Source organism: Xiphophorus maculatus, chromosome 13, assembly GCF_002775205.1.
Source record: "Xiphophorus maculatus strain JP 163 A chromosome 13, X_maculatus-5.0-male, whole genome shotgun sequence".
In the NCBI taxonomy this organism is placed as follows: domain Eukaryota; kingdom Metazoa; phylum Chordata; class Actinopteri; order Cyprinodontiformes; family Poeciliidae; genus Xiphophorus; species Xiphophorus maculatus.
Genome location: NC_036455.1, coordinates 3,945,034 through 3,971,387, shown reverse-complemented (window position 1 = coordinate 3,971,387; position 26,354 = coordinate 3,945,034). Strand labels below are relative to the sequence as shown.

General features: G+C 40.0%; 1 protein-coding gene across 2 annotated transcripts; it reads right to left on the bottom strand.

Moving 5' to 3' along the window:
* Window positions 1-4,797: 4,797 nt before the first annotated feature.
* LOC102226889 (ephrin-A1-like) lies at window positions 4,798-25,190 on the bottom strand. Of its 2 annotated transcripts, none has more exons than XM_014474433.2 (5): window positions 24,857-25,190; window positions 9,439-9,734; window positions 8,307-8,372; window positions 8,126-8,218; window positions 4,798-7,113 (listed from the first exon to the last, which is right to left on the bottom strand). In XM_014474433.2, the coding sequence occupies exons 1-5, from the start codon at window positions 24,952-24,954 to the stop codon at window positions 7,001-7,003; spliced, it is 666 nt and encodes a 221-aa protein (XP_014329919.1). In that variant the 5' UTR covers window positions 24,955-25,190; the 3' UTR covers window positions 4,798-7,000. The 2 variants fall into 2 exon arrangements, with proteins under 2 accessions (XP_014329919.1, XP_005796513.1); XM_005796456.3 differs by having other exon boundaries at window positions 4,798-7,110.
* Window positions 25,191-26,354: the final 1,164 nt, after the last annotated feature.

Genomic DNA, 26,354 nt, shown 5'->3' with positions numbered 1-26,354 from the left:
ATTCAGTTTGGAGTCTGTAAAACCAGGAGAAAAAGACAATCACAGACTGGTGGTTGCCCTCTGCTCCAACCCAAAGGGGATTTTGACGGTGAGAGCAGCAGCACTTCGGTTCATGCCCGCTGCATGGCCCCTCTGAGACCTTAAAAAACATTCCTAGAGACACTCAGTGACAGTGCCGGGAGGAAATTCATCTCAACATGACTAAAAAATGATAGGTTATCGTTTTTGTCCGCTGAAAAGACTCCTTTTCCCCACCCACACGTTTCACAGCAAAACCTCAAACCCATCTCGAGACGGACAGGATGGCAGAAAGAGTCCGGAATCAGAGCCTTGAGCTGACAGATTGAGATTTTGATTTATTTAATGTCGCCGTGTCAAAAATATTTAGAGATGTTTCAGCAACTTAGACACAGATGAGGTGAAGGAAGGACTTAGGGAAAAGGTATTTAGAAAAGACAGACAGGAAACCAAACCATGAGCCGAAGTGGCACAGATGACCTTCGTTGTGGGGACAATGTGTGACAGGACTTTTTCGGGAAGGGGAGACCACACCCCGACCATGGCAGCGGGCCAAAGTTTGCCCTCACTAGCACAAATGTTCCAGCTTATTCTGCAAAACCAGTACGCTCAGTTTCCCAGCAGCCTCATCTGACCTTTCTGTCATCTGAAGCTTTAACACGCTCCAACAAAAAGGGAAGAAAAGGCACTTTTACAGTCTTTTATCGGAACTGGCAGAATATCATCAGTGCATAAAACAACACAAACAAAGCTGGAAAAAAGTCACCTCTGGGTCAGGCTATTGTGGAGCAGCTGCTGTGATGCTTACAAGATGCTGGGTTTTCTTTTCAGTCCAGCATGGCTGCTTATAAACGCTCTAAAGAGCTACTAAGGCACCGGGTGAGCCGTCAGAGCTCCTCTGAGTCAGACCGTCCTGGCTGTTGTGAGTTCAACCATCCACTGGCAGGCGGACAGGGACCGGTCATCATGCGTCCTGCTGATAGGAGATTTGACTGAGCACAGGGAGGCAATGATGGACCAGCTGCTTTTGGAAAACGTAGCTTCCATGGCTGCCTCCCAGGTTTCAGTCTCACACACGCCAGTGGCTCACAGCTCTGGCTCTGTTACAACCTAAATGATACACAGAGACATCAGGTCAGGGTTTTTTCTCTCAGTTATTGCACTAAGGCTGTACGCTCAGGCAAAAACCTTTATCTCCTGCTATAGGATGTTTGATTTTTTCTTAACCCTCACTGTTACTTGCAAAGTTGGCCTGTTGCAATAAGGAATAAATCGATTAATCGCATGATAAATTAAAACAAGCTCAATGATTTAAATTTGCATGACTTAGCATTTTTCTCTTTTCTCCATCTCTTTCCAACAAAAACTGAATGACAAAAGTTTTCAGTCTGGTTCTTTATCAACTATTCCTTGTTTTTCTTTGCAGAGACTACACAATGGGTTTTATTTGTTGTTTCTGTTGTTTGTTGATTTTGGAAATTTTAAATGTTTTCCACTTCCTGTGTTAAATCTTTGTTAGAATTTAAAATTTATTGATCTTTGAAAATGTGTTCATGCATTATCATGTCATTATCATTATATTACTTGAAAATGGTCTCAAGACAATATTATTATTATTTATCGCAATAATTTCTGGGTCAATTTATCGTCCAGCAAAAATTGTTACAGTGACAGGCCATTCCTGGCAAAGTTATAGGTATGGCTGGAACTTCTTCACACTTCATCACCAACTTTTACGAATTTTATTTCGATCTGATGCCATTGACCTACAAAGTGGTCTATAATTGTAAAATGGAAGAAAAAAAGTGCTCCACAACATGTTTGTTGTGGAAGAGACATGCTCCAAATAGAGGTTCTTCTACTATGCTTGACTTTGTGCTGGGTTGTCACAAAAAACACAATAAAATATCCTGTAGACTGGAGCTGTAATTGCAACTATACGTTTCCACAGATTCCACAGATTTAATGCTTACAGTTTGCATTACGACATTTCAATATACTGAATAGGAACAGTAAAAATGCTCAAAACTCATTTTAGGCTTCACTGTAGGCTCTGTGGGAACAAGAATGAGCTCAAAGTGAAGAAGCCAAACCAACAGATTTTTCATGGGAACAAAAGGACCAAATTAAGTCCTGTAGGTCCACAGCAGACGACGAGCGGTGGATAATTACAAGTTCCAGTCCAATGCAAAATATAACACCTTCTGAGCATCTAGCTGCGTGAAGGACATTTCTCAGGAGGTTGACATGTCATTGTCCAAGATAGACAGATTTCCCCACAAGGTGCAATTACTTAAGCCAGTCACAAAAAAAAAATCTAAAGTAAGATCAAATCTTACTTAGATATAATGCAGTTTACTTCATTTTTCCACACAGTGTTTTTCTATAATAGCTTCTTCGTTTATGAACGCGGCCACAGATATTTTGGGATCTGTTTTTGTACATTCTTTTTTCCATAAATAGTTACTAAAAAAGCTGGAAAGAGTGAACTTTCTTTCTATCACCAATTCCCAAACCCTTAAAAAAAAAAAGTCACGCTCCTTCATTTAAAACGATATAGCGTTTGTCTTGTATGTCTGCAAGACATTGCTCATGTTCTCAGCCTGACAGCCTCCTAACATTTACTGCGGCGTAAAAAGATTTCACACTTGCTGTCCACATTCACACAGGTCAGTATTCTGAAGAATGCGTAAATAAAACGAACGGTTCCCTCCTGATGATCGTCCACTGAACCGCGCCTCCTCCAGGGGTCGGTTAAGAGGGCCTGTCCGACTGTCACAATTTATGAGCACCTCTTTGAAAACACGGGGGAGTTGTTAAACTGTGGCACCGGAGTTTTTTTTTTTTTTTTTTTTTGGTGCTGCAGCTGGTTTTACTGTCATGGTCGTAAAGCTCCCCTGGGAATGGGAGGAGAACAATGACTTGTCGTGTAGCTCAGATAATAAAAGAAAAATAAAAACGGAGTGTTTGACCGGAAAGACGCAGAGATGTGAGTGTGCGGAGAGAGTAAGCGCAGGGAGATCACCTCTGTGCATTTGCAGGTCATGGTAAACACTGCGTGGATCTCCATGTTTTACCCCATTTCTGTAGCTTTCCCACTCTCAGCCAGCCTTAGCCTTGATCCTATTTGCCTCCTGTCACCTCGGGTTGTTGGAGCCATTATCTCTGATATTGGCTCCTCTGGAAATCTTTCCGCTCTAATCAGAAGGAAGAATGGGTTTGGCTTCCTGAGAGCTTTTTAACCCAAAATCACATCAGTTCCAAGGAAACAGGGATTTTATTTCATTTAGGACGAAGTCGAGAAGTTTCAGTGTTGCTTCTTTGTCATGAATATTTACTCCCCGACCCATTAGGAGTCTAACCAAGGGCGATGTGCCATGGCTGGATGCTGATAAATATGTGCTCTACGTGGCGCAGTAATCCTGCACGGCCCAATTATACCAATGCCACGGAAGCGTGGTAATCCGTTTGCTCCTCGCCGTTTTGTAAAGTTATCAGAAAAGGTCGAGTGCTCCACTAACACTGCGAGAGGAGCTCAGCCAAGGAGAAAACGAAGTGTCACTATTGCTTTCTCAGATTTGTTCCTGTGTTTTCAAGTGTTGCTCTTAGAGTCTAAAGCCATGTTCTTGGCAATAGGAAGGCTGTGCTTTGAGATAAACGCTAAAGCTCGCATTACATCATTTCAGCCGGTTCTCCTGCACAGATGGAAGATATAAATTCAGCCCGAGCAGTTCCCACACACTTGGTCACTCTCTTTTTTCCACCTTGCTGTAATTAATTGATCGCACCAACACTTTGACCCCTCTGGTCTTTCTGTCACGAGTGTTTTAAAGCTCGTCTTGCAGCAGTTATATTGATATGCTTTTCCCCAGCCGCTCCGCATGCACAGCTGTGCCTCACTTATTTCTCTGACTGTGAAATGTGTTTAACTTGTTCAATTTGAATGTCCCATATCTATTTTATGCATTGGACCACATGTGTAAAACACAAGGTCAAATCTGGCCCGATGTAGCTTTTTATGTGGTCCTCTAGACTCCAAATGACATCAATAAGTCCTTCCAGTTTTTCACAAATCTGCAAAATTCCCACAAAATCAACAAATCTCCACATCTTTGTCTGATTTTACTTCAAATTTTCTCAAAATTGGTAAAAAAAAATTTCGTTTAAGTGACTGCTGCCTCAGCCTTACTTGATGTCAAGTGATAGATAATCTGTGGTCAATTCAGAAAGTAACAAAAAGTCACATTTACCAACATAGATTAGCGCAAATCTAAAGATTCCTTACAAACATTTCTAAAATGGCACCACAAAATCTGTTGTTTTAATCCTGGAGAAACAACTATTTATTGGTTTTTTAACAGCTTTATTTTTTTATTAATATATTCTGGTACAACCAGCCCTTTAAGAACATTCAGATTTTTGATGTGGTAGAAAATGAAAATGAGTTTGACACCCCTGCATTATAAATACTTTTTCGATTGGTGTTATTTTCTAATGTCAAACTAAATTTTGGATTTACATTAGCTGGTAGCCGCAATGAGCTAATTTCCCTTTTTGTGACATGATTTAAATATTAAATATTCTAATATGGTGAGTTTCACTTGGATTAAGTAACAGTCTGAGAATCTAAAGTGTCAGGCATTTGTTTCTTGACAGTTTTTGTACTTTTAAAATAATAGCTATAAATGCATTCATTCTTTTAAAATATCCCTGAAACAGTATTGCTATCACAGCCACAGATAAACACAAGAAAGCTGGTCTGATTTTCCAAAAATATCTTTTTTATTTCACATGAAAATGTTTCACATTTATCAAACTGTTTTTTTTTATATAATCTATATTTATATACACATATGGACATATTATACACTTCTCTTACTTACACATGTACAAAATTAGGCAACGAGAGTTCAGGTAAAAAATAAGAAGAGAAAGATGGTAGTCATACACTGTTGTGCTTTGTCGTTTCTGGTCATTTGAAGATGAGCTTAGCAACTCCGTTCGATGCTGTGTCCTGTTCTGCTGTGAACTGGTGACAATTTGTTTTATGAGAGAGATCAAAAACTAAACACAAAGAAAGATTTCCAACCAGCCCTTCATGTCAGAGTTTAACCGTTACAGTGGCTTCACCCAGCTAACGGAGAAGACCAGCCTCTCCTCGATACACGTCATCATCTCAGTGTTTTTGCTATTTGCAGAACATTTTGCCTCGACACTCTTTCAAATCAAAACTCCCCACAGCTCAAGTACATTCTCCTATTTTCAGTTCAACACGCACACGCACATATACATTCCCTTTCACACAAATACCGCGCCCCCGGCACTCATCGCCATCAGTAAACATTACATTTAGTGAGCACAAGGTATGTACAGTAAAACTTCTGAGCTGCAAAAAAATGTCATAAATTATCTTCACAGAATGTACACGTAAAAGGATGTAGTGTGTGTTCACACAGCATCAGGTGGAGGTGTGCGTCAGTGTTCGAACTACAGCGGCTTCCGAAAAGCCTACACACACCCCTGTTAAAATGACAATAAGATTGAAAACTTTTTCCACATACAATCTGACATTTTTCTTGCACAATTCAAGTGAAACTGTCTATTTTTGAGACTAAATAGAAAAAAGTTGGCTACAAAATAATGGATTTTAAATTTGAGGATTTTCTTGACATTTGCATCCCTTAGATAAAGTTATAGTTTGCAGAGGTTTACAAAACAAGATATCAATTAAGAGCATTTTATATGCACTATGTAACGGCGACAGAAGACATCAATCATTTGAGAGAGTGTGGAAATGCAGGAACATTACAAAAAAATTTAATTTCACTGAAATGAAAAAAACAAAGCAGACATAACCTGATCAGGAAAGGATGCAACAACACTGAAAGAGCTGTTGGTTTCCACATGTGACAAAAAACCTCCAGAAGCTTTTGGAAAAATGTGTTTTAGTCTAAAAAAACTAAACTTAAGCTTTTGTGGCACGATGGTTTCAAAAACCTTTAGGTGTTTTGGAACGTAACGTGGCTTTAGATTAGTAGATAACTAAGCTTCAAAGAAAATCTGGACAGGCCACCTGAAGAGGGCAAAGAAATGTCCTCACAATATGACAGATTTGAGGAATCCTTCAACATAGAGCAGGTAAATATTACCAAATAAATTTGATTAAATGCTGAAATTGAATTAAAAGGCGCTTCGCTTCAGAATATGCTCAAATATGCAGCCAAGCTTATTATTTTCCTGCTGATTGTTTTGTTTTTCAGTTGAATTGTGCAGGCTAAATGTCACATATTCTACAGGAAAGGATCTGAAAAGTGATTTATTTTAAAAGCTTGTCGTTGTAACCAGTGTGTGAAGCCTTCTTAAAGCCGCTGCATGTGAGTTTGTTAGTGCTACAGTGTGTAAGCACATGGTCCACAAAGCAACGGTGGTGATGAGAACAGCTCCTGTGTGTATGAATGCTACATTTAGAGAAAAGTAATCACTTGAGACATCAACAGCACTCAGTAACAATAACACAACAAATCAGCACACAATATTCAAAGGTGGAATAGTGTACAAGTTAGAAAGAGGGCTGATCTTTGGCTCGAGTTCAGAAATCCAAAACCTAGATGGTCAAGTTAGTGTTTGTGCTCTTGGTTGTTCTTCATCCATGTTGATATCTTCTTCCTCTTCATAGTTTTAGAAGGAATGTGTCCTGCAAAAATGTTGTTGCACGGCCCTCCAGACAAATACAACTCAAATAGGGCTAGGCTTTCAAAAAATAAAAAATAAAATAAAATACTGTGATCTTCTGGAAAACAAGACAAAGCACAAAAACTTTGTCTCAAATGCTCAATGAGGGTCCATCTGTACTTTACAAGTTCTGAAAGTCTCTCCCAGCGGCCAGCATTGGGTAATATTTTTATTTTAAGTCCGTGGTTTCCAACCCCACAGACTGTCTTCACTCTAGTCCCTGAAAAAAAGTAAGTCTTTTCGCTTCATTTCAGTGTAACAAAAGTAGTAAAGGGACTAGCAATGAGACGACTGAGAGCGACGTAGATGCAGCTGCAGAGTGGACACTTTGGACATTTGGAAGGACTGCAACTGGATCATCTGCTGGAAGAGAATAAAGAAAAGACATTAAGATTACACCCCAGAATCTTCCTCAAACTAAGCCTGAATTCCAATGCCTTTGAAAAGTTTTCAGACTCCTTGAACTTTGTTACATTTTACCAAAGTTTCAACCTCAAAACTTCAATGCAATCTCCTGGGATTTTATGTGATAGACGAACATGGTGGGGTGCATAATTTTGTAGTGGAAGTAAAAAGATAGAAAGTTTTTCTAAATGTATTGGCAAAAAAAAAAAAAAAAAATCTGAAAAGTGTAGTGTGTATTTGTATTTAGCCCCCTTCTATCTGATAACCAGAAATAACATCCAAACAATTACCGTAGAAGTCTACATTCGCAACAAGAGTTCACCTTTGGCTCATTTAATTTCAGCATAAACATTTCTGGGTTTTTTTTAGAGAACATAATAAACAAACAGCATCATGAAGACCAAGGAACACCACAGAAAGGTCAGAGAAAAGGTCTAGATGAAGTTCAAAGCAGGATTAAGTTGTAAAATCTCTCTAGTTTTAAACATCAACCAGAATGGTATCAAAATTATCACCCAAAAATGACAAGAATGTGGCAAAACTGTAGCTGAAAGATTCATGATAACTCTGAAGGAGCTGTAGAGGAAGCAAGTTCAGGTGGAAGAATCTATTAACACTCTACAAGTCTTTGGGAAAGAGTAGCAAGAGGAAAGCCATAAAAAGTCCCACTGGCACATCATTTTTACAATTTGGCATGTTGTTGGCAGCATCATGCTGTGAGAATACTGTTTTTCCTGCAGGAACACAAGAGCTAGCCAGAGTTCAGAGTTGACTAGCTTCTGTTTCTTCTTTCATAAAAAACGTTTGCAGAGGTTCGCTTCCCAGCAGGATGCCACACTTTTCAGATTTTTGTACACAGAAAGTGTTGAAAATTAACTAAATGTGTAAAAACTTCAAGTGGTCTGAATATATATATTTTTTTCATATTTTTTTTTTCAAAAACTGCATCACAGAGGACTGGTGAGCGTACCTGCAGGTTTGTTGGAAGGGTTGTGAACACCACCCCCTGCTCCAACTCCACCCCCGCCTGTACCTTTGTTGGCAACTCTGGCCTCCTGGGAGCCTAAGTAAGAAACAGAAACACGATTAGATCTCCTGCTTTGGTCTGTCCCCCGCTATTCTCCTTTCATCAGAGATATAGGTGAACTCACCATCAGCTGCAATGACGTCCACCCGCAGCTTAAGACACTCTTTGCCGTGGTGGTGCAAAGGTTTGGCTGCAGAGAAGGCAAGATGGGGAAACAACGACACAGGCATTAACATCCAGACTAATGCACTTATCCTCCCCTTTAATTCACCTTCATGCTCGCAAGCGTGCAAACATGCACACACACGTTTAAATTCTTGGCAACAAAGCCTTGGGAGGCCATCTGCGACCGGGCAAAGTGAGTTTCGTCCCGCCGTTCCTCTAATTACAACCATGGTAAGGGTGACAAAATTGCACGAGCTCTGTGCACGGTCTAGCAGGACAAACACGGTACATGCTATGCCAACAGCCTGCACACGATAAGCTTCAAAGAGCTGAACACTACGCTCCAGCTGGTGCACGGAGATTGTTGTAGTCATGCTTTCTTATCAGGCCAAGATTTCAGCACGAGAATAATTACATTAACTTTAATTTCACCCTCTTTCGGGGCCACCCTGAGATTAGAGTTTGTGTTAACCTTTTAAGATAAGGATTTTAATGTCTCCTTAGGCTTACATTATAACTATTTACAATATGAACTAGAGCACTTTAGAATAATTATGATCTGTTTTTACAGTGCCTTACAGAGAGCAGACTTAAAATATTTTGCGACATTTAATCAGTTAATGTCAGGTTTCCTAATCAGACTTACAAATCTCAAACTTTTAGATGGTAAGTCAAGGACTGGAAATGGCAATTTTTTCAGATTGTATTTTATTTACTCAATTTTATTTTTTAATTTGAAAACTTTCCAAACATATCCAGACACATAGAAAGTTTAAATCAAATTCCATGGTTTTTCAAACCTTATAAAAGCAATGCAGGGATTTTAGGAATGTTTTAATTAAAATGTTTTATGGGAAACCCCCCCCAACATTTTATGATCAAGTCCTTAAAAACTGACATTTTGAACTTCTGAAGCTTTGTGTTATTTGGCTAACATGCCAAATAATGACATGGCATTCAGGGGACTCAAAGAAAAATCAAACATTTCCACTACATTGTTGCTGTAGATTAAAGACCTGCAGCTCATGCCTGAAGTCAAAAACTTATTTCTGCACAAAACACGACAAACGCAAAACCATAACAGCACTTACAGATATAATAGTAGCTTTCTCCCTGACGAAACTCCTTCCCAAACGTGAATGGAGTAAAACGCTGGAACTTTTCGGAGAACTTCTCTGGAGCGTGAGGAGCAAATGGATGGCTGCACTCCCAGCGCATCTGGTCGTATGACTGGGGCTTGCAGGACACATAATCTTCACGCTCCACCATGTACAGCACATACCGCTCGGCGTCCACCTGCGGCACCTCGCCCAGAGGGTAGTGAGGGCAAACAATGTCCAGGTAGTCATTGAGCTTCACCTCCACAGCATAGTCGTCCCGTTGAAACCTGCAGAGGGGGAGAGGAAGGGTGAGGAAGGTTACGCCAGTGGCAGGAGACTGATAACCGTAGTTATAGCTCAGGAGGGGTGATAAATGTAAGCCTCAAAACCTGTGATTATATATTGATCGGCTGAACGTCAAATGTACGACAGGGAAATCAGAGGAAAGACTGAGCGGCTTATAAATGAGAGACGGAGAGTGGGACGAAGAGGGGATGTTGGGCCGAGAAGATGAGTATGTTCAGGTGGAATTAAAAGGGAAAACAGGGAGAAACGGCAATCTGCTGAGAACCTGCACATAAATATGGATGAATGTGAAGTAGCTGCTGAGCTCTGCTGGGCTAGGAGCGGGAACAGAGCGCGCATCGATCTCGTGTCCCCCAGGAGTTGAATGATGTTTACAAAGAAACATTAGCAGTCAGTTAGCCCGTCAAGACAAGAGATGAGTATCGACAGCAGCAAGGCTACACACAAACACCTCAGGGATGGAGCATCAGAATGCATAATGGGAAAATGCACTTAAACAGACAAAAATAACTTTATTCAAACAACTTATTCTCCAAATAGCAGCCAAAATGTGTTGTTTAAACTTTCAAAAGTAATGTTTCCCCCTTTTTATGATTTACCATGTATTAATTTCATTATACAGTAAAAGTACAATGACGTCAATGTCAGCATGAGCATGTTAATGCTGCAATAGCATGGTAAAGCCAAACAAAAGTTAATTATAAAATTTCAGATTTGTTGAATATGCCTAAGCAAATCAATTGTCCTGATCCCAGGAGTGATCAGGGCAATTGATCACAGCTGGGATAAGCATACATGTTCATTTAACAAATTAAAATATGTAAAAGCATGACAGAGCTGCAATGTAAGTTGTAATATAAAAACTTAAGCTACAATTAAACCAGGTATTTACTGCTTAATTAATTATATGCAACCTTAAATTATAAAAAAGACAAAAAACAAACATGTTTGTACAGGGTATTTAATTGCCTCCCATTCATACTTTTTAATGAAGATTGCAACATGGTTACAGCTGCAGTCAATGCCTTTGCTAGTGTTATAAATTTATGCAATTTTTCAGACTTAAAATTACCCAAAATAGCTTCCCAATATCTTACCAGTTAAAAATGGTAATTCTAAGTGCCAGAAATGCGTAGATAGTATAATTTACACTTTGATGAGAAAATCTAAACATGAAACATGCATTATACAATATATTTTCATACACAATTTTATTTTAATTACAGTTTATATGCGTTTTCCCTCAAAAGCAGTTACCGTAAATCACGCTGTCCAGTTCCAGCTAGCACACTATTAGCATGCTAACAGCACAATTAGCTTCCAAACATTTTTATCTGCAGCTAAAAATAGTGATTTTTAGAATAATTTTAAAATACCCAGTCACAATAAACATTCTCTTTTTTATAAACTTTGTCAAATCTGAATAAAAAAGTTAAATATTTCTCATCCAGTGTTGTGGGTGTGATGCAGTTGATGCTTGTGAGAGTGAATCCAGTAAAATTTAAAATATTCTAATGGTTAAAACTTTGTTTTGAGTCATAATATGCATTTTAAGAGACATGCAGAGAGACTACGTAATCAAAACAAGCGTTAGATCATGCTGTTCACAGATTTTGTGGTTCATTCTCAGCAATCCTGCTGGTGATTATGCAACACAAAATTAGGAATCTAAGGCATGAAACCACACAAGTAGAGCTCAGTACTTTCCCCTCTTTAAATAGGATATGATATAATCAGTTAACATACAGAACACGATTGAGACACACTAAGCTGTATGGGGCATAGGAACATATGTTTTAACCCATTCATTAGCCAAGTTGAACGAACATGCAACATGGTGATAGGCTTTAACTGTCTTCCATCACATTCCCTCTCATTACAAACACAGAGACAGTCAGACTGTCTCTCTCTCCTCCATGAATCCCTCCTTTCAGTCCTCCACCCTCTTTACGATAGTCTTCATCAAAACCTTTTTTTTCCTTGCAGAAAAAGATGGATTTCAGCCTTCTGCACTCTGGAAAAATACAGAAAAGTCAAGCAGAGTACAAGAATTTAACTCCAATATATCTCAACAATCTATGATTCTCCCTCCTGAGTTCATCCTTCATAGATATGAGTTTATCTCCAGGGAATTGCCACCAAAGGTATTTCACTTTTGTCTCCTGGCTGAGTGAGTACTCCAAGGGTGGCTCACAGCTAAAGCTCTCTGTTCTCTGTTGACGCCATTTATCACCAGGCAGGAGCAGTAGCTGGCCGCTCGTAACACACTGTCGCACACACTTTACACTAATTCCCATCTATCAACAACCTAAAGCTGTAGCTACCTACTATTTACACCCACCAAACCCACACAGAGCTACTTTTCCTCCCCTGGTAGATTACCACCCAGCCCCCATGAAATGTGGATCAGTTTACCGCCTCTTACTGTTCTGAGGTATCAAGGGAATCCCGAAGGAGGGGTGAGATTTGACAGACCTAAATATTTTAACAGCTTTCAAGCACAGTATAGAGTTCTGTTGCTTTTGCGATGAGTTGGGTTTGGATTGGGTTTTCGAAAGCTGAAAAAACAGACAACCAACCGTTGGATCAATATATCTGCGAATCATAATCCACTTCTTTAGGTACAGCTTTCTAGCAACAATTTGAACCCCCTTCTGGTTTAAGGCATAGATACAACGAGGTGTTTGAAACATTCCTGAAATGTTTTGGTATTAAGATGACAGCATCAAGCAATTCCCGCAGATTGCTTTGGCTGCACATGTCTGATGCAAATCTCCCATTTCACCTCATCCCAGAGGATTCCTGGTGTACTGAGATTAGGCAACTGTGGAGCAAACTGGAGAACCATTAACTCAGTAAACCATTGAGATTATTTAAACTTTCTGATGTAGTGTGCTATCCTGCAGGAAGTAGCCATCAGAAAACAGAAACACTGAGGTCATCCTCAGGTAAAAGGTGGCGTTTACAGGTGTATCTTAGTAAATCAGAATATGCATTCTGTCAGATTAAAAATACCTTTTTTGAAAATTACGACATACCTATCACATATTATTGTATTAAAAATGTTTCATTTATGTGATCTAGCATTCTCACTTTAAGGAATTAAACGTGGTTTTAATACATTTAAGCAGACAATTATAAGCGGTCTTGAAACATCCTTTTGTTTGTAAATAATCCATATTATATGTTTCGCTTAGTGAATTGAGTTGATGAAAAATAACTTTTCAATCTAATTTATTGAAATACACCCATAAATGTTGTTCAGTTGTAGTTAAAACATCTCCCATCTTTACATCACCAGCAGCCTGAATTGTCAATCCAATATAGGATGATTTATCTGACAAGGCAAATTCTTCCAACCACTTATTGTTAAACTTTGGTGCACATATGCAGATCATAGCTTCGGTTTATCAAATTCCATTGCATGTGCTTCAAGATTCAACTTGTGCATTCAGAGATGATATTCTGCATAAGTGGCCATTTGAGCTACTGCTGCTTTTCTATCGTCTCATACCAATCAGCCCCATTATCCTCCGACTCCTGAGATCAACATTTTCTCCACAAAACTGCATCTCACTAGATATACTCTCTTTTTGAACTATTCTTTGTAAATCAGAACATTACAGTCACTGAAACACTCAAACCAGCTCATCTTGCATCAACAACCCATTCAAAGTCACTATAATCCCCTTCCTTCCTCTTTCCGAAGCTCAGTCTAAAGTTCAGCGAGTTGGCTTCAACTACCACCTATTAAAGTGGCTGGTGAATGAATGCAAGGTCAAGCTTTCAAGAGCTTGGAAGAAAAAATGAGAGCTACCTATCTTCTCCACAACTCTTACAAGTTATGACTTCTCAAAAGCCTTCAGGGTGCTAAGCTGAAGTATATATTTCTCTGTGAATCCTGCCTTTTCTCATAAACCCCTTTGGATGTAACAAGTAGAATTTGGTGGGGTTTTAGTGACAGGCTCCATATGTGTGACTAACGATCAAAGTGCTCAGGCCCATGCACAGGCACCAGTCGCTCATTAGTCAGCGAGGTTGTTTGTTGCCATAGGTCTTCCTGATACCCCCTGGTAACAGGATAGACGTTATGGCTCCAAGCTCTAGGTCCCGACTCTCCCTTCCCCCTGAATCAGTTTACCAATCTCCGCCTGACTGCATTCCCTTGCTGCTGATGGCCAGATAAACCACCATTTGAATACAAGGTTTCTTTAGTACAGTTCTGAAACTTCCACCAAACTGTGCTGATAACAGTGTGCGGCAGCCAACTTGTGGAGAGGAAGAACAATAATTATCATTTTGCCACGGTCCAAAAAAGCTCAGCGCTTATCTCCCGCTTGCCTGCCGCACTCCATTTACCAGATCAGCTCGGAAGTGTTTTTTTCCCCCTGCTGTTACTTTCAATTGCAGCTGAATCGATAACACAGTCAAACAAGCGAGGTGTGTATGTGTTATCCATGACAGAGCCATCATCCCCCCAACAAACTATCTGCTTACACCTTGATTACCAACTGGTTGCGGTGTGTTCATCAAAAGAGGGTCAAAGGGGGCGCAATTAAAAACACAAAAAGAGGTATTAAAGTCACCCTGGAGGGGGTAATTATGCCCTCCTGCTCCCCACTTCCAACCCATTTAGGGTGAGAGTCTGAGCGGGGGAGACGGGAGACATGAATAGGAGTGGGCGAGGCGGGTCAAAGGGCTCCGGTTGGGAATGGCTTTTGAAGTTCCCCCATCAGTAAGTGTTTCTGTTTCGTGCTTTATCAATGCAGCCGTTTCATACGGCGTCTCTATTGACGTTTCAGACAGGAGCGGCTCACTTAGCAGGGAGAACAGTGTCTGAATGCACACCAGGGGAGACTGGCTAATGCCTTTTATTAATGGCAAACAGTTTTAATTATCCCACTGCCTTTTGTTCCCGTCCAGCGCCTCGGCATTGAAACGTTCCACATCATCAGCTTAATTAACTGATTGGAGTAACTCCCTTCAAAGAAAGCTTTAGCTCCTGTGTTTAGAAGTTAAGCTAACAATGTCAAAGCCCGCCACCTTTACTCTCCAACGCCCCGACAAATCTTTCTTTCACACCCAACTTGGCGGTCCCTTGTTATTTTCCTCTTCCAGACTTTTTCTTTCAGTTTGTAAATGGGATGTATTGATTTATTCATATTGCTTAAGCCAGGATGCTTCCTATTAATCACACCAGTGCTTCTGTAAATGTCACAGCGTGGAGGAGCGGCTGTTTCCCCTCTTTTGTGATGATTTGTGGAACTGAGGCATGCAGCGAGTATTGTTTGCATGTGTGTCTGTCTCGGCCTGATACATTTAAGTGTGTGATTGTTTATGTCTGAGAAGGCGTGTGTGTGTTTTGCCTCACTCCAGCTCTGAGGAATCTGGGAGTGCGTTTCATCCGCGATAAGGTGGAAGATGAATGCCAATAAGGAACAGCTATGATAGCTCAGAGAGAGAATGTCAAGTGGTCAAGAATTTGGTGAAAAATCCACTACAGACCATATCCGGCCTCTCTTCCTCTTCACACGCTAAGGAATCCTTGATTTATTGGAGAGTTCTTTGGGAGCAGGAGTCTAATCGCTCTTCTTTAATCTCCTAGGTCTGCCTTTTTCCTTTCTACTCAACCTCTATCCCCTCCTTTTATCCATCCATCACCCTCCCATCTCTTTGCTCTATCACCCTCTGGAATGCCGGACCTCTGAGGTGAGGAGGCCACGATGTGGATCAAAGGTTGGACAGTTGTCAAATCAGCACCTGAGGATCTTAAACATATAAAGTTGTAAAGAAATACTCCAAAACTTCCTTTTGTCTTAACAAGACAATATTAAACTATCATGTCCTGGGCTATGTTTGTATGGGTTATGTCTCCTGGTAATTTCCCTCAACAAAGCTAGGGATAGTGAACCAAAATGTGTGGGACCATCTAATCGGCTCATCCAGGCCTGGATTATTGGGTGGAGCAGAGTCTTTGCTGCAGCCCATTCATCAGCGCCAGACTCTGTTTAATACAGGGGCTTAGAGTGGACAGCGAGGCCCAAATCAGGGACAAAGTAATGTGTGAGACAGGCAGGCTGGAGCTTTTTTCCCCCTACTTCCATTGTCCTCACATCAAGAGCAGGCATTACTCCTGTACGCAACAGTTTTGGAGTTCAAAGAAAACATTACTGGTAATTTAGATGTTGCAAAACCGTGATTGAAAAGTGAAAACAAAGTAATAATAAAATGGACACAGGGGAGCAGTTTGCTTCAAGATATTCCAATCAGAACCACATGTTGCCTAATAAGATGATTAAGCCTTAAAATCCGACAGTTCAGTGTTTCGGCTCGAATTCTTCTTGTAACTTTTGTCTATCCATTCATCCATCACCGCCGGCCGTCCCCTCCCACACTCTGTCCGTCTTTCATCACTCAATAAGCAAACCAGATCCTCATGTCAACCCCGTCCTTCCCCCCCTCACCTCAAACTCACTGAGCCAATCACAACCTGTTCTGGTGGTATTCCAAATATGCGGCTCTCTCTGGTCCGCCATTTGCAGTGTGAAGAGATTTTGTGCCAAGCCTAAATGTCCAGTGAGCTCTCTCGACTCCCCCCTCTTAACTAATTAAATAAAATAAATTAAATTAAATAATATTCCAACTTTTCACTCTTTGTGGCCCCGCGTGACTTTTTGTCATCAGTCTCAATCTGCTTTCCCCTGCCTGCCACTCAATCTTTGTCTCCTAACTGCATCATTGGTCACCCCAGCAGCATCTCTGGATGAACAGGCCAAGCTGCTTTTGCCACCCAGCAAAATGACAAAGCTCGGAAGAGACTGACTTCTTCTCTGGTACCGAACGGCTCAGATAGATGCACATGCTCTTTCCAACTGTCTCAAACTAGTCCCAGAACCATTTGTACTTCATAAAAAGGCCATAGCAGAAAGGTCAGCATTGACATCACATCTCTCAGGAGCCAAATGGCTATACAACCAAATTGCTAGATTGATGTCTACAATTTAAATCTTTGTCTTCTTCCTTTATGTTTTCGCCTTTCAAAACAGCTTCAAACCTTTATTAGAAAAGGACCAATCAAACCATTACTGGCCTTCAAAGTTTGACCTGCAGACTCTGATTTGTGTAAATGTTTATTTAATGGGGCAACTGAATGCTAGACAGGATCCTGAATAGAGGGCGTACAGAAGAAAATGAAGATATCACTTGTTTATTCCCATTGAGGCCCAAATATACCTTCTACTCTAAAAGTAATTTTCACTAAACTCAAAACATGCGGTTCTTTCACCCCTTTGCCATTTTGTTGTGTTGTAGTTTAAGTGTTTCCAACAGACAATGCATGAATTTGCTCAGGGCCTCATTTTGTACCTGCTTTCACAACAAGTGATTTAAAGTGATTCTCTAAAACCTAGCCATTACGTGCTGCCAATAAATGTGGTTATAAATCAGTTTTACCAGCAGGAGGTTGTTCAGAGTTGCTTTGGATGGATGGAAGTCATGTCTTATAAGTGTTTAATGGCTCCATGAGCATCCAAAGCAATATAAATAAAGCCATAGTGTATTGCATGGTGTAAATCTTGAGGAAAGAACATATGATTAACTTAAATTATAGATGAGATTTGACGTTTTTATAACCATCTCAATAATTCCTGAGATTTGGTCTGATTTGTTTGTTTTGAACCAAAAACTTTAGGTAAAAAATTAGTTTCCCACAGGACATTTGGTACCAAAAATAGATCATTTCATATGCTCTTACAATTGAGACATATTGAAGGGTCTTGTATTGATGTATGATAGACCAAATCTTCACATTTAGTCTACTATAAAAAACTATATTTATGCTCTTATAATCTATAATGTACGTTTCTACATTTAGAGGCTTTCTCCAACATCTAGCCAATTATTTACAATAAATACAATACTTTAAAATGAATAAATGCAAAGCATATGGAATATGTTGGTATAGAAATGGAGGTGCAAAATGGCAAAGTGGTGAATTCACTCAGATTAGAAACAAACTGATATGAAAGTATTAAGCATATTTGTATGACATGATTTGTACAAAATGAGGCAAATTGACCTAGAGCTCAACATGCTATTTGTCAATGTGTTTACAGATGTTTACAAGTATGAGTTTTTAGCTTTGATATATGTAATTATTTGGTGGAAAACTAAATTTTTCCAATATTTAACCCATAAAATACCAACAAAATAGATAATTTTATTGATGCTTTTCTGAATTTTAGGGGACTATCTTCCAAAATTGTCAGATCTTATTTCAGCTGTGGTAATAAAATTCATCTGTAGTGATTAATCTCTAATAGGATTGAATATAAGGCAGGGCTTAAGTTACACAACAGCCTGTACTTACCCAACAAGAAAAAACACAATGTTATGTTTTGCTGATGATATCCAACTTTTTTTTGGCAAATTGCTCCTCATTGAAAATGAATCATGATAAGGAATTACAGCTGTAACTGAGATTTTTCTTCCTCCATGACTCTTGTAAATCACTGCAGAGAGGTTAAGGAAAAGGGGAAGTCTGGTGCACAGATAAGGAAGAGTAATCAAGATGGGAAAGTGGGCGATTAAACAATCTGAGGGGTTCATGGGGGTAAGACTGGATCAGAGGTGAAGCCCGAGCATGATATATTCGGTCAATTCATCCTGGTTGAAAATATGGCTCATAAAACAATTAATCCTCTGCTAATCATAATATTCTCACCCTTCAAACATTTCCCACATAAAAGCCTGGGAAGTTTAATCAACTCCTGCATTCAGACTTCTCAACGTTGCGTGTGTTGCTGTGTGAGAAATGTATTGTTTATTGTGCAGACAGGATACGCAGTTTTCCCGGGAAAACATGTTAACAGGATGCTCAGCACTACGCAGGAGACAGCATGCAGACTATGGCAGTGGCGACCCGACAGCTCGCCTGCAGGAAGTGTAAAGAACTTTGGCCTCATTCATTATATGGCACAGTCAATAAAACATGTCCCTCCTACCTGTGACACTACGAGAAAGAGTTGAAACGGGATAGGGAAGAACAACACAAGACGTGATTACTGTCCATTTGACCATTTCACTGAGCATTTTCTCCAGATTGAATTTACCACACAGATTACAATGCCAGATTAAGAGCAGAAGGAGGGGGAGAGAGGGCAGACAAAGATGGATCGACTTAGGAATTTTCTAAAGAGAATGCTGACCAGCAAAGGGGGAAGGGTGAGGGGCCGGATCAGAAACTTAAGTGGAAAACCTGGATGCTTTTTTTTTTTCCAGGGAAGTGACTCTGGGTCAAGTTACTCGGAATTCAAAACTTCATCTTTCTTTGCCAAATGGGAAAACCCAGTTTTATCTGTGATCTCTGAGTCCCACATGTGAATACAGATATAGAAGCAGAACCAAGGCTTAACATTATTGCTATATTCATGGGATTTCTTGTTCCAAATCTTCAGAATAACCTACATGTAGACAGGGAGGTATAAAGAGCAGGGAGAGTCTTAGAAAGAGACTCAAGTGGATTTTTGATGAGAAGATAGAAGAAGGAAGCTATAAGGGAAACGGCTGAGAGGGGAAAAAAGTGTGAAGGAAAAGGGCAAAGTACCTTAGTGCCAAGAACGATAAAAAAATATATATATATATACCACACCTCTTAGCATGCTTCCCTCTTTCCCATTCCCTTCTCTGAGAACCAGAGTTGGAGGTGAGGAAATAATAGCCTGAAAAGGGACAGCTTGTAAAGTTGAGATAAAAGCTGGCAAAAAGGAGTGAAAAAACACGAAAGGGGGAAGAGTGAAAGTTTCCCAGAGGCAGAGCGCCGGCCTGAGTGGCAGAGTGGCATTCAGGGACCACCGGCGTGACAGAATGACTGACAGACCGATAGAGGCTGTGCCACTTCATCACACGGTGAACTCTGACCCGCGATCGGTCACACCAGTTACTATTCTCTTTCTGTGGCCCACTGTGAAGACCATTCCCCCCAATTTGTATGGGGCGCATCACAAAACAGCCACATTGACTGGTTAAATAGCAAGAAAATCCTTCATACCAGAAATAACTGCACACATTGAATCCAGGCATGGGGTGTGTGAGATGCTCAGGGTTTAATTATCTCACCTACAAAAGCCACCGTTTTACAAAACAAAGAAGCATAATATAATATAATTGCTTTAAAAAAAAAAACAGTAAAGAAGCAAATAATTCTACTTCTGCCAAAAAAAGTGAATGCAAATTACAACTTGAAACAGCTTTCAAGTTGTAATTGCACATAAAAATATATCTTCTTTCCTGTCTGCTGTTTACAGAGTAATTCAAGTGTAACATGCTGATATCAGCTGGCCACATTTCACTGCACTCTCTATGAATTAAATTTGTCTGTCAACTAAATGAGGGAAAAGCGTAGATGCTCTCTCTCAGCCAGCTGACTGGCAGTACACATTGAGGAGTTGAGGGATATCACCGTTTAATTTGATGCCCTATAATGTCGGAGGAAATAAGGAAACATTTCTGTGAATCATTAAAGTTGCAAGAGAGAGCTGAACTTTTACAGGGTAACAGGAAGGTTGAAGGAAATGCAGAAAAATTATCTCAATTTCATCCTTCAGAGATTTTCATCTGTGTCTGGCATGGAGCATGTCAGATTTGGAAATGTTGGCAGCCTTTCGTAAATGTTCTGGGAGACAACTGGAGTTACCTTCACTAACTGCATTGTTCATCAACGTAAGATGCTAAAGGCAGTTTAAAAAGAAAAATCTGTAATTCATGCTTTAAAATGACTGCTCTCACACACACAGTGTAGCAACACCTCTGCTTCAAACATAAATGATTGACGCCGCCTCAGGCTAAGGTGAGGAAAAACATATTTTGTAGTTCTTATATCATCCAATGACAATATCACTCCTGAATTGGCCAAAATAGCTGGCAGAGATACTAGCAATGAGATTCAGATTAGAGCATCTCAAATGTTTTGTTTTTATCTTCGTGTACTTTGATACTGGTAGCTGAGCCAGGGTAATCCTATCAGTAAACAAGATTACCCTGACAGTTGTCAGGAAGTACAGGAAGGCCCATAAACATTCAGAATCAGAGCTAATTAACTTAAAATGCAGGGTTTGATGCAAAAAGTGTATGAGTCCATGAGTGAGTAAAGAGTTAAAGAGACAGTTAAAAAAACAAAAAGTCACAGAGTCAAGCTGAGAAGAAACTGTGCCAAATAGGATGAAGGGGAAAGCGGCAGAGAGAGGAGCCGACAGGTACAAAGCAGAAAAGGAAAAGAAGGGGAGTTGGGTTCGTGGTCTTCTCATGCTCTGCCAGCAGCGAAAAGACGGGAAAAAGTGGAAAAAGGAAGGTGTGAAAAAGGAAATTATGGCCTCAGATTTGGAGTTCCAGGGTTTAGAGTGCTCCTGGGAGGATGTTAACCTTCACAACCGCGTGGCACATGTGTGTGCACGGTCGGGTTAATGTGTAGAGAGCATGAGTCACGGTGTGAGTAAGCTTCTGCACGAAGACACTCCCTTTCACAAAAAAACAAGTCGGCGTGTTGGAAGGGAGAACCTGTGCTCCTTTTTCTGGGAATCAAAGCTGATTAAGCTGTGGCTAATCTAAAACAAAAGTTGGAAAACACACCACAAGTGTTGAAATGCAAACAGATTTCAGTCACGCTGAAACAAAGTAGTCATTAAAAGTTCAAGCAGGCTCGACCTTGGAAGTCAGCAGGCCCCGAGGCGCGATGGCACTACCGGGAAAGAAGTGGATATGCATGAGTGTGTACTGTTGAACAAACAAGCTGTGAAAAAGGAAATGAGCCTGGGCCGCGTGGACCGAAGTCATCAATTTCAGATCGATTTGATTAACGACAGCTTTTTTTATGGTGGGAGAGCACCACAAGGGAGAAATGATGGACGTCAACACATTGGATCAAGTGGCGGGTCACAGGGGAGGCAGTGTGGAGATTAAAAGATGAAAATCTACTGAATGAAACAAATTCAGAAATTCTGCTTAAGATAAGAGAAAGAGAGAGACAGAGTCATTTGGAGAAAAACAGCAAGTGCAAACAAGACGGATTACCAGTTTGTACGCAGGGACCGCAACTGTTGTTGCACAGCAGGGGCACGCCAACATTAAAATAAAACCCCTCTCCATCTGGGACTTTGACTTTCCTCTGATTTCCAGAGAAAAGCTTTGCTGCTGTAATTACGGACTTTCTGAGAACATGACATGATGCAGTTTTATCCCTCCTGGGGAGAAAGTTGGTTGTGGGAGAACTTTTGGTGTTTGCAGAGAGAGAGAGAGAGAGAGGATGATTGATTTAGACGCCGTTGGTGTGATTGAGTGATTGTCTGCCAGGAGTCTCTGTTTGCACTTGCCTGCTCATATGTGTCGCTATGTGTGTCTCTGTGTGCAGAACTTTGCTTGTGGTTTCTTGAACCTGACCTTCTTCGGGCCGTTTCACCCCAGACATCATCAACTATGATTCTAATTGACCCCCCTCGCTTATTCCAAACGGCCGGTCCCTAACCCCGACGATTTGAGCTCCAATTTCTTCTCCCCGAACAATCCATCTCTCTCCCACGTAGTGTGACCTACTGGGCAGGCTTCATGTTACCTCCTCTGTCTCTGTCGTGCAGCATTATTGTTCGTCCTGCCACCTGAAACATAAACGCCCTCCTGTCTCCCTGACGGCCTGCGCAGAACGCGGTGTGAAAGACGTCCCCTGATTTAGGAGATGCAGTAACCTCACGACTCCATGCAGTGGTTAGGGCTCTGTGTTAGATGGGGAGGATATTGCAACAGATATTTCAACACACTGCTGTGAGTCAAGCCTGTAAAAATCCTGGAAAAGTTTATGAGCTGAAAGGATGTTAGCCAATGAATGAAAAAATGTGTGAAACAGATGCTTTTTGTTGCATTTGCCTTAAGGATGCCATCCAGTGGTGTATTTTTTATTCAAATATGAACTTAAACGGGCAATAAAACACATCTGGGTAATTAAATAATTTTTTGCCACAGCAAAAATACTATATTTTTAAAAGGCAAATTAAAGAAGAAGAAGAAAAAAATGCTAGATGCTTTGATGACACCACAAGAGGAACAACACCCCATTTCATATCCATTAAGTTCTGCACCATGCTCTTAAGCCATCCATTTAGAGTTTAGTTGATTTTTTTCCCCATAGATTTATTTCCAATGTTTCTGGATGACTAATTGGCTAATTCTGATTTTGACCAGTTCCGACTGGAACACATGCAATAGATTAGCTGCACTTTCTTAAACTAGAGCAATTAGAAAACTGACCAATTTTCCTGTTTATGCATCATAATGTGCACAGCTAACTCCAGCACAATCAAAGTATATGCTCTTTAATGCCTTCAAAGACTGAAAAAGGAGGGAGTTCTTAGTTTTTATTTATTTTACAATTAAGAGGAAACAGAAATGTTTAGTACTTAAACTGAAACTTAACAGTTTTGTACAATTAAGGGAAATTTGGCAAATTGTGGCCAATTGACTAATCAATCTTCATGTCTTTTGTGAGTGATAGTCACAGAAACACTCAAAACCTGAACTTTGTTTGGAAGATTGTGCTTAAACCAGGTTTAGACTCTGATGGCCACCAAAACTAAAAAAAAACTGAAAAAACATCAATGATCGTCTTTAACTTTAGAACAAGTCTAGCCAGTTCTGTGGCACTAAAAGCAGTCTGACCTCACAGTACTTATCTAAGCTTAACAACTTTTCCCTTTCTGACTGCTGAAAGATGTTTTTTTCATACTTCTTCCCCCTGGTGTTGCCAAGAATGGTTATGATTGCATTGGTTGGACAAATGCATTCATTGGAAGGCAAACTGGAGGGATTGAGTCAATTATAAACTATTAGAGGAAGAAGTGACTGATGCAGAAAAAATACTGGAGCTTAAAAAGCATCTTACCAGAATGCATCAACCAGGCCATTTTGGTTTCATTTAATGACTTGGCTCAAAATCGTTGCTGAAGATTCTTCATTCTCGTTTCTATTTTCAGTCAGCCTAGAGGCTACGTCCATGTGCGATATTTAGAAAGGCACCAAAAAATTTGGCAAGAGATTGAATTGGATAATTTCCCTTGATCGGTGGGACAAACACTGAAAATCCACATTTACTTTCTATTCCTTGCAGCACATTCCTCATTTTTAATGTTACTTAGTTGTTATTGGGGGAGTAAATATCTAAATTGGTACAAACTGGAATGTCAGCAAAAGCCAGGAATCAGTATCAAGCAGAACAAGCCTGAAATATATGCATCATTCTCTCACATAGCTGAAATATTTTGCCACAACTTTGTAGAAGAGTAGTAAACATAAGGTGATGTTGATCAAAAACTTAAAAAAAATCACAAAAATATATGCATACAAAATAACCAATAAGCTACTTTATGCCTTTTGTGATGTCATCAGCGGTGCATTTATGGAGACGTGTCTGGTCGAATAGATTTTATCTTGATAGATTACGACTTACAACAAATTAGAAGCGCAAACAGGAAAACCGAACTTTCTATGTTGTTGAATGGGTGAAAAACTGTAGTGAGTGACTTTACCGAAAAGTCCAGATAATGGCTTTAAATCCCCGCTGCTTTTATTAAATCCCTCCATTTAACTCAGCTTTATATCCATCTAATAGCAGGAAATGTTTAATAACTTCGCTTTCAGGTTAAAAAGATAAATACACAAATACTTCTGCACCACATGCGCACCCAGATTGCGAAAACAAAACAAGAAGGAAAAACAAAAAAAAAACCCGGATTAAATGAGAACAGGTTGAGCCATGACCTACAGATAAACAACCTTATAATAATAACAAGGCACGAAGGAAAGTGCCGTAAAGTGGGGGAAAGAGGGAGGGAGGAGAAACACTCCCAACTGTCTGGCATTATCATGTCAACAGCAGCCAGTTGCCTCCATCCCAAACTCATCAAAACAACAACCACAGGAGACTTGCTGCAATTATTCATGCATGCACTCGAACACTGATCGTGAAGGATTGCTAGCCAACAATTAAAGATGAAAACTTCTCGTTGTCTTCACTTTTGAGCATGCATCTGATCTGAGGGATGAAATAAGAGGAGATGTTTACTTTGGGTTGGTGCTGTTCCAGTAGACGCTGTGCCGCTCCGCCGAGGCAAACCAGGCGCAGAAGCTCGCAACGAAGCCCGCAATCCAAATTAAATCCATGCTGGAGAGAAGAGTCAGAGGCGCGCAGAGACTCGCAGAAGTAAACTAACTGATTTGTGCAAAAACTAAAAAGCAAAAAGGGGAATAAAAAGCAGACTACCACTGACAATAAAGTGCACGCCCGCGCACCTCGAGGCTGCACGCTGAAAAATGATAAACGCTTTCTGTAAATCTGAGAGAAGAGTAGCAAAGAAGTGGGAAAGAACTCTGAGTGAACAAGTGAACTCAGCAAAGCCGTAGTGAATGAGAGGGTGAGCTGCGTGGAGGCTGGTTTTGTGAAACGCCCAGTGCTGGAGGACACGCCCTCCGTAGGGCAGGGGACCAATCAGAGACTTGTCCGAGAAATGGTGCGCTTTCAGGCTTTGGGCCAGCAGTGAAAGAGGATATCTGGTCCAATACACATTAATTATAGAATTTGGACATCCGTTTTTTATTATAATATTAACCTTAAAGTTGGGTTCTTCAAAAGCTTTTATGTTATGTTATGATTTATACTACTATGGATGTGGAAAATGGAGTTCTGACATCTTAATAGAGAATTTACCCCAGTTTAAATATAAGGTGAATGTTATCTGTAATCACCATAATTAAATTTAACCTGTCACTAACTCTAGCTGAATGTTTTTTTCTGTTCTTGCAAATGTATTCATACTGCTTGGACTTGTCCACATCAGACAACTACAAGTCCTCCTTTTTTTTTTATTAGGATCGTCTGTGACAGATCAAAATGAAAAAGTGCAATTAATAAATTAATTATTTTCAGTCGCAGTGACTTAGTACTTTTCAGAAGTTAGTAAACAGAGTTTAAACTTGGGTAGACTTCACTGAATAAAGAACGAGAATGCTGTAACCATAAATGCACAAGTCACAGACACACACCTGCAATATATGTAAAAGTGAGACTTCTGGTCTGTGCACAAGCTTTGTTGTTTTAATGTTGTGTTCAATCTGCTAAACCTCCAAAGTGATTTGAAGGTCAAGTTCATTTACAGTAATGTAAGTAGTGTCAGTAGAAAAACTTCATCCTGTTCTAATACAAATTAGGTTCAATGTAATTTATTCCTATGAAGCCCAAAATTGTACTCAGGTAAGAGTAGGATTACTCCAGCATTTTTTTATTCAAGTAAAAGTGAAAGGCAGACATCCAACAGCTACTTGGATGTTTACCTTCCTGGCAAGAAATGAGGCAAGTACAAACTGATCATAACAACTGAGATAACATTTAAAAATGATGTAATCAGACAGAAAAAATATAATAATTTATATTCAAATTCTGGTGTTTTAAAGACTAACATAACAGCAAAGTCACAACAAAAAAATAACATAATTTCAAAGTAACACATTTAGGTAAAAAGAAACGTTTTTTTGTTTGTTTTTTTCTTTTAAATAAAACTTATGAA

What these genes read in the sequence shown, in the direction of transcription:
- LOC102226889 (XM_014474433.2), bottom strand. Translation starts at nt 24,954, where the DNA reads ATGGATTTAATTTGGATTGCGGGCTTCGTTGCGAGCTTCTGCGCCTGG. An exon ending in GGACGTCATTGCAGCTGATG is followed by an intron (nt 8,219 to 8,306) that starts GTGAGTTCACCT and finishes TTTCTTACTTAG; the next exon opens with GCTCCCAGGAGGCCAGAGTT. An exon ending in CCCTTCCAACAAACCTGCAG is followed by an intron (nt 7,114 to 8,125) that starts GTACGCTCACCA and finishes ATTCTCTTCCAG; the next exon opens with CAGATGATCCAGTTGCAGTC.